Source organism: Gordionus sp. m RMFG-2023, chromosome 3 (assembly GCF_954871325.1).
Source record: "Gordionus sp. m RMFG-2023 chromosome 3, tfGorSpeb1-WG-v2, whole genome shotgun sequence".
Taxonomy (NCBI): Eukaryota; Metazoa; Nematomorpha; class Gordioida; order Chordodea; family Parachordodidae; genus Gordionus; species Gordionus sp. m RMFG-2023.
Genome location: NC_088777.1, coordinates 1,597,490 through 1,604,986, shown reverse-complemented (window position 1 = coordinate 1,604,986; position 7,497 = coordinate 1,597,490). Strand labels below are relative to the sequence as shown.

The following is a 7,497-nucleotide window of genomic DNA, read 5'->3' as shown; positions in this document are numbered from 1 at the left end:
CAATCATTATAATTTCTATCGATCTTCTTAGGTAGAAAATGAATCCAACATTTGTGCTGCTATCCATTTATATTTCTAATTATTTTAATTTTTTTTTAAAAAAAAGTAATATCTTAGAGAGTTTTATCATCATTTTTTTTTAAGCACTAAATCATCTATAAATCTAATAATCGAGTTATAATAACTAGTGATATGCATCCGGCCTTGGCCCATCCTAGCCCGAACCCTAAAAAATCCGGCCCGAAGCTCATTCAGGGCCGGGCACGGGTCGGACCTACTTTTGCATATCTTTAATAATATAATATCAATTTCTTTACGTAATTAAGCAAAACAAACATTAAAATTCGAGCTAATTTTTGTTAAGTGGTGTTGTTGATAAAATTATCCTGACTTTGACCCATCTCTCTATTGTGGTGGCTCTTAGTCAGGGCTTTTAGACTGTAAAAAAAATTGAATCAAGGCTTCTAAAGTTGAGTTTCAACTTGAAGATTGATTAGAATATTTTCTGGATTATAAAAATATAGACTAAGCATGTTTTATTAGTAGACTAAAAGTGTTAGGTAGTATAACGATACTTAATTCTTGCCACTCCTGAAAGAGAAGAGAAGAGAAGAGAAGAGAAGAGAAGAGAAGAGAAGAGAAGAGAAGAGAAGAGAAGAGAAGAGAAGAGAAGAGAAGAGGAAGATTAACCATTTTTTTAAAACATTCATTCATATGCTTCCTCAAGAGATTTTATGTCATCTTCCCCGAAAAAAATGATTAATAAAAAACTCCAATTTTTTAATTTTTTTTTTAAATACAGCTGTTTTCTTTATTATTTATTAAATAATTAATATTTTTTTAAATGAAATTAAATAAATATTTTTTTTGACATAAATAAATTTTTTTTTTCGTTTATAATTTTAAAAAAATATATAAAATTCCTCATTCTCAAACATTGGACTCTAAATTTTCACAAAAGGATTACCGAAATATATATAGAATAATTAGCAATAATAAATCATTTTCTCAAGCAAAAAAAAGTCCCTACACTTAAAATTAAAATTTTATATAGTTATAATTTATGATAAGGATATTATAATAATATTTTAATGTCAATCTGAATAAGAATTGTTTTTTTAAAAAAAGTTTTTTAAAATTAATTAAGTCATAAATTTAACTTTTAATCAAAAAGAAAATTATTTTAATAATTAATTTATAATTATGGTTAAATCTGTAATGTAAAAAAAAGAGGATATATTTGTTTTTTCAAAGAAAATACATTCATTCTTGTTGTAAAAAGAAGATTATAATCCCGAGATCGTAAATTCCGATTCATTCAAAAATGAGTTCTAGTAGATTGGGTGCCGCTAGACGAAGGAATATGAGGGAAAAACGGAAATGCACCGGTCTTTATTCCGAGAATTCTGCGGATATGGATGCCGAAGGGGACAAAGAGATCGAAGAAATGGCGGTTTAAAATATAAATATTTAAATATAGTAAATATGATTGTAATATATTCCAGACAGGATAGAAATCTTCGTTAGAATAGAATTATAATTTAAGAGATTATAGTATATATTTATCGTAAAAAAAAAAGAGAAATTATTAAGGTTGAGTTATATAAAGTACATTTGTTATCAAATTTATTGGGAAAGAATATTACTAAAAAAAAATTAGAAATGTTTATAAAAGAAAGGTAAATATTTGATAACTATTTTTATAAGAAAAGAAACGGAGTAAAAAAAAAGAAAGAATGTAACGAGAAAGTAACAGAATCTATAATTAAGAATGTATCCCGTGTTATACCGATTCAAGATGTCTACTATTATGTTATTATATACATTGACCTAACTCGTAAAAGGTGAGGGAGGTGGGGAGGGGTTGAAAGGTTGGCAAGATATGTTATTCATTAACCCAGGAATCATTTTTAGGACCTCCTTTTCCCAGTCTTCTTTCAATTTTAAAGGACAAGATTTTGCCGGAATTATTTCAGTGTGTGTGTGTGTGTGTTGACCTAGTAAGAGTATAACCTGAATGACATACAATCATACCTAGACTGACAATACATTCATAATAATGCAACTGAAATCCTCGCTGAAAATGCCAATCAGCTGGACCCGCCATTTTGGTAACCCATATACCAATTATTCTCGTACCATTAAATCGATAACTCTATCATCTCGATGATATCAGGCAATTCTTTAATAAAGTTTGCGACAAGATAAAATGGCCCTCTCGTTTTAAATTTTTTTAAAGAATGATACGGGTAATCAAAATGGCGTCCCCAGCTGTTTTCATTGGTATACACTTACACTTTTAATGGAATGCATCGTAACTCTAGGTAATGGCATTCAAATTATTAAACTAAGAAATTTAATTTTTTTTTTATTTAGGACGCAAATCCTGAAGCGGAAATAGAAGTGATCGATGATTCGGATATACAACTCGTAATATTTTTGTTATAGATGATTAATGGTTCCCGATTCTAGGAAAAATTTTAATCACGTGACCTGTCAGATTTGACGTCATTTAAAAAAAAACCCATATCATTTAATCCTATTGGATCAACTTTAAACAATATTTGGTCCAATTAAAAAAATTTCCTCGAATTGTAGATTCCCTTGAGTTGGCTTATTTATCATCCATTATAACGACATCTTTGTTTATTTTTGTTTTTTTTTTGAAAAAAAAATAAATAAATAAATTAGAAAATCCCGATACCAATTCTAATCACTCCTCATCCTCAACCCCGGGTAAAGGAAGAATCCACTAGGTATTACAAAAAAAAATTTCCGTGAACTAAAGGGGTACAATGGGCCGTTATAGCTTTTAAGTTGGCCCGCCCTTTTTTTAAAAGAAAAAAATAAATAACAATCTTGATCATTCCTCATTGGCTTAAATAAGGATTTACCCTATCGCGCGCTTGTTGTTTTTTTATTAAAAATAATTTTGATTGGTTAATTTGGTTGTTTATTTTATTTATTTATGTTTTTTAAATTATGAATTATTATTTATAAATAAAATTAGTCGATATTTTGAAAAATAAAATAAATAAACTTTCCTCGTCTATCCCGCCATAAAGTAGACCCTGCTGTTTATATATATTTTTTAGCGCTCCCGCCAAAATATGTATTACTGGCAGTGGATTGGGTGATTTAAAATTCCCGCCAAATTGCGGATCTCCCGCTATTTCTCACCCGATAATTTTGATTGGTCACCTTTATATTCTAATATTATTAGATCAAAAAATAATAATTCTATAACACGAATAACTTAAACCAAATTAGTATATAATTAATAGATTATTAGTTGAAGTGTTATAAATTAATCGATTCTGAACAAAACTCGCCAGAACTCATTTGGGAAGATTAAGTTATAAAAATTTACCCCCTTACTTTGAGCTTAAAATGAAATCCTCTAAATGGGCGGCTAATTAACCAACACTCTAGACTAGACATAAAGAAAGAAAGAAAGAAAGAAAGAAAGAAAGAAAGAAAGAAAGAAAGAAAGAAAGAAAGAAAGAAAGAAAGAAAGAAAAGGACTAATGATTTAGGTTAGAAATTTCTTGAAATGATCCCTGCAAAATTATTAAGTTAAAATAAAATGCGAAATTCCTGATTGCTTCTATTCTCAATTCCCCAGGTCAAATTTTTTTATTGGCGATTTATTTTAACATCCCCTTTTTTTAAACCCGACTTCTCACCCGAATATTTATTTTTTTTAGAATTTTACCGGTTTGGACTTCGGGCCGACTTGCCGGGGCTCTGAATTCAAACTCTATCTTTGTCATAAAATAGATTTATTTTTTTTTAAAAATGATTTATTTTTTCACTTTCGGAGGGTTGGGACTTATCGGGGGAAAATTTTTTAAATTTTATAAATCCCATTTTCAATATTTCTAAGGGAGAAAAAAAAATTCTTATTTTTTCTCGAGGAGCGTTTTAATAGTTTTTCCGCTTTTCTTTTGAAAAAATTAAATAAATCTTATAAAAACAACAATTCTAAGATGTGGCTTTCGGTAAAAAATTAGAATTTATTATGGAAACCCCTTCTCCGAACGTTAGGTCTCCTAAGACCACAAGCTAGAAATACGGCTTGCAGCGGCTTAGGGGGTTGTCTGTTAGACCCTTGACTAAGACATTGTTTTAAAGTTTCTCTCATCTAAGAAATATAGTTACTCTTTTTTTTTGAAAGATTTATAAGTTCTAGACTTCTAGATGTGAGCTTCTTAATATCTTTTCCTTTTTCTTTCCCTAAAATTTGAACGAATAATAAATTTTTAGAACTAGTATATCAGAAGAACCTGAATCAGAAACCGACGACCACGATCAGGTGTCAGAAATCGGAGACCCGGAATCCCGTAAAAATAGCGGAAGTAGTGGAATTAGTCCTTCCGGCGACAAAAGATCTGCGCCGAAATTCTTTCCCAGGAGTCACACCATACCTAAAGTGATCAGGGATTTCGTGAGCAAGCAAATTTTTATGGACGAAAACGAACTCGACATCTTCCGCGACCAATCACCGTTTGACCACAAAATGGTATCCAATATATCGTCAAGACCAGAGGACGAAGCGTTTAGGAATGACTTAAACGAAATTGAAAGAGTTAAACATCAATTTTTTAAATCTGATTACATCATTTTCAAATCTTCCATTTTCTTATATATACCTAGTGTTGTTAAACGACTCGTTTTTGAGCCGATTTTTAGAAAACGGCTGACAATATTGTCTGCGCCTCGGGATTTCGATAACAGATATTCTAGACCTTTGTTCCTTCTAAGAAGAAAATCTTCAGGGTTGCCTATGGATGAAATATTGAGTTAGCCATTTTTAAAAAAATGACTTTAAAGGAGCCTTTTAACAAAACTACCTTTTACCCACACAGCTGATTTACTTTTTGTAAGCAATATTGTTGTTGTAAATATAGACTAGGAATGAAAAAAAACAATGTTTTTTTTCAAAAAATAAATAACAAACCTATGTTTTTTTTATAAATTGTTGATCTAATAACAGAGGTAACCTGACTTCCTCCCTCCCATCTCTTCCTTTCTCCCTCTTTAAGAAGTCACTTATTCTAATAACTAAACTTTTAATTATGTTTTCTTGTTTTAAAAACAAATCAAACGTTTTTATTTTTATATAGCAAGTAAATATTTATTTAAAAAAATTTTTTTTTTTAAATCTTTCTATAAATTAATAATATATAATATTTAATATATTATTAAAATATTGTATCACACCGTCAACGCCACCAAATTTTTACATCGGCGGCGACCTGATACCATTATTTGGCGTCGGCGTGGTCAAGAATTGAAAGCGGCCGATTTTATGGCACGCAGGTCTAAGTTGTATGGGACAATTGTGCGTGTCTTAATATTTAATTGCTTACGGAAGAGTATAAATCAGCGGTTTAATAATCGCGTTTATTTAAATTATAGTTGCATCAATTACTCCAAGAGGAAAAAGAGAGCAACCATTTCCTGTCGAAAGAATTGGAAACGAGCGAAATCAAGATTAAAAGCTTGGAAAAAGAGATCGAACACCTAAAAAAGGTTTTATTACATCAAATAAGTTTTTTAGTTTGTGGAGTTATAATAACTCCCCTAGGTTTTCTTCCGTGTTCACTGAACGGGTTGTGCTATTTATAATATATCCTCCAGGGGGAAGGGCAGACAGTAAAGAAAAATCTATGGTGTGGGTGAAGACCCAGCTCTATGGCATATCTAGGGACTTGGAATACCACAATCTGGATTTTATAGTAATTATAACTGCACAATACTACGTTTTCATATTAACGTGAAAAAATTTTTTGGCGGGTGAATGTTATGGAAAGAAGCTTAATATTACTGTTTTTAGATGCAAGGATTATAAGGCAAAAAGGGTATAATACAGTAAAATCTCTGTTATATTTCTAGTAAAATATTACATAGAGACACTCGTGGTTTTCTAAGGGTCCATAAAATTTAGAACTATTGTCGATCGGGTAAGGTCTAAAAGCCCCTGGAAACTTGATCAAAAGTGGGCTCCAAGTAGGATCGGGTGCAGGGTTTTTGAATTTCCGGTTAGATTCATATTTAAAATAGAAATAATTTTAAGCCCGGAAAGCTAATTTGAAATTTAAATTAAGGAAAATGGTTATTTTCAGTAAAATTTAACTCCACAAAAAAAAATAAATTTATTTTTAAAGTTCCAGATGTTATTTGTTTTTTTAAATCAAATATTACCTGTTAGAAACCTAATCAAAAATTAAAAATTTGTTCGCCATTTTTTTTTTCACAATTTGGGTATATATCGGTTAATTCCCGATTAGGATTCAGGAATTTATAAATGTTCATTTCCGGTTCGTTCCCGGTCCTTTTTTGCCAGATATGCATTCCAATTCCCCAACATATTTCGCGCCATTTATAGCAACCACCCAATATCATATACGCACAACTGTAAAATTATATAACCATTTTATTTTTCTAAATCTTTTTTTTCTAGGAACTTAGAGAATTAAAAGAACAAAAACCTAATTATCATTTCCGCTCTTAGAAGGACAATAAATCTTTTGAAAAATTGATACTTTTTGCATTCCGCCATTTTTATTAGCAAAAGCAAAGACAAAGACAAACAATTATGTTTCCTTCGCTTTATCGAAGATAGATAAACGATTTTTTATATACAATAAAATTTATATATTTTTAAATAAAATATTAAATAAATTATAAATAATAATATGTTATTTGTTACAAATATTAATTATAAATATTACCGGGGTTATTATTTATAAAAAAAAATAAACTGCGAAATAAAATTTACTATATTTCTTAAAAACTCTCCCTGTAGTAATCAATTCTGATAATAACCCGACTGAATATTATTGTTAAAAATATTAAATTATAAATATTATTGGGGTTATTATTTATAAAAAAAATATATCCAAAATAAACTGCGAAATAAAATTTACTATATTTCTTAGAAACTCTACCTGTAGTAATCACTTCTGATAATAACCCGACTGAATATTATTGATACAAATATTAAATTATAAATATTATTGGGGTTATTATTTATAAAAAAAATATATCCAAAATAAACTGCGAAATAAAATTTCTTACTATATTTCTTAGAAACTCTACCTGTAGTAATCACTTCCTGATAATAACCTTAACTGAATCTGAAACTCTAAGAAATTTATTTTTTTAATTTGTACGAAATATATTTTAAAAGTTAAAACAGGTATATTATGTTGGGATTAAAGATGAGAGAGATATGGGTTGGGAATCAAAGGTTTGAGAGATTTGGGGTTAGTAATATTAAAAAATGATTTAAATTTAATCATTTTGTATCGATAAAGAAAGAAAGAAAAGAAAGAAAAAGAAGGAAAGAAAGAAAAAGAAAGGACAGAATCATAAATAATTAAAAATAATCTTTGAGTTGGAGCATAATCATCACATCTCTCGATTTTTTTGAAAAAATAGATTTTTTTAAATATTAGCAGATAACCCGGAGTATTATCGAAAACCAAAAAT

At 29.2% G+C, this 7,497-nt stretch overlaps 1 protein-coding gene across 2 annotated transcripts; it reads left to right on the top strand.

Annotated features, from left to right (window-relative positions):
- The first annotated feature begins 1,145 nt into the window (after window positions 1–1,145).
- LOC135926127 (uncharacterized) lies at window positions 1,146–6,757 on the top strand. Of its 2 annotated transcripts, none has more exons than XM_065461825.1 (6): window positions 1,146–1,450; window positions 2,377–2,430; window positions 2,692–2,756; window positions 4,267–4,588; window positions 5,422–5,535; window positions 6,467–6,757. In XM_065461825.1, exons 1-6 carry the CDS (start codon window positions 1,325–1,327, stop codon window positions 6,515–6,517), a joined length of 732 nt encoding a protein of 243 aa, XP_065317897.1. In that variant the 5' UTR covers window positions 1,146–1,324; the 3' UTR covers window positions 6,518–6,757. The 2 variants fall into 2 exon arrangements, with proteins under 2 accessions (XP_065317897.1, XP_065317896.1); XM_065461824.1 differs by having other exon boundaries at window positions 1,154–1,453; window positions 6,467–6,755.
- Window positions 6,758–7,497: the final 740 nt, after the last annotated feature.

Excerpts from the sequence above, each read along its gene's own strand:
- LOC135926127 (XM_065461824.1), top strand. The coding sequence starts at position 1,325 with ATGAGTTCTAGTAGATTGGGTGCCGCTAGACGAAGGAATATGAGGGAA. Across the intron at positions 2,757-4,266 it reads GTAAAGGAAGAATCCACTAG|AACTAGTATATCAGAAGAAC; the intron begins GTATTACAAAAA and ends ATAAATTTTTAG. Across the intron at positions 4,589-5,421 it reads ACTTAAACGAAATTGAAAGA|TTGCATCAATTACTCCAAGA; the intron begins GTTAAACATCAA and ends TTTAAATTATAG.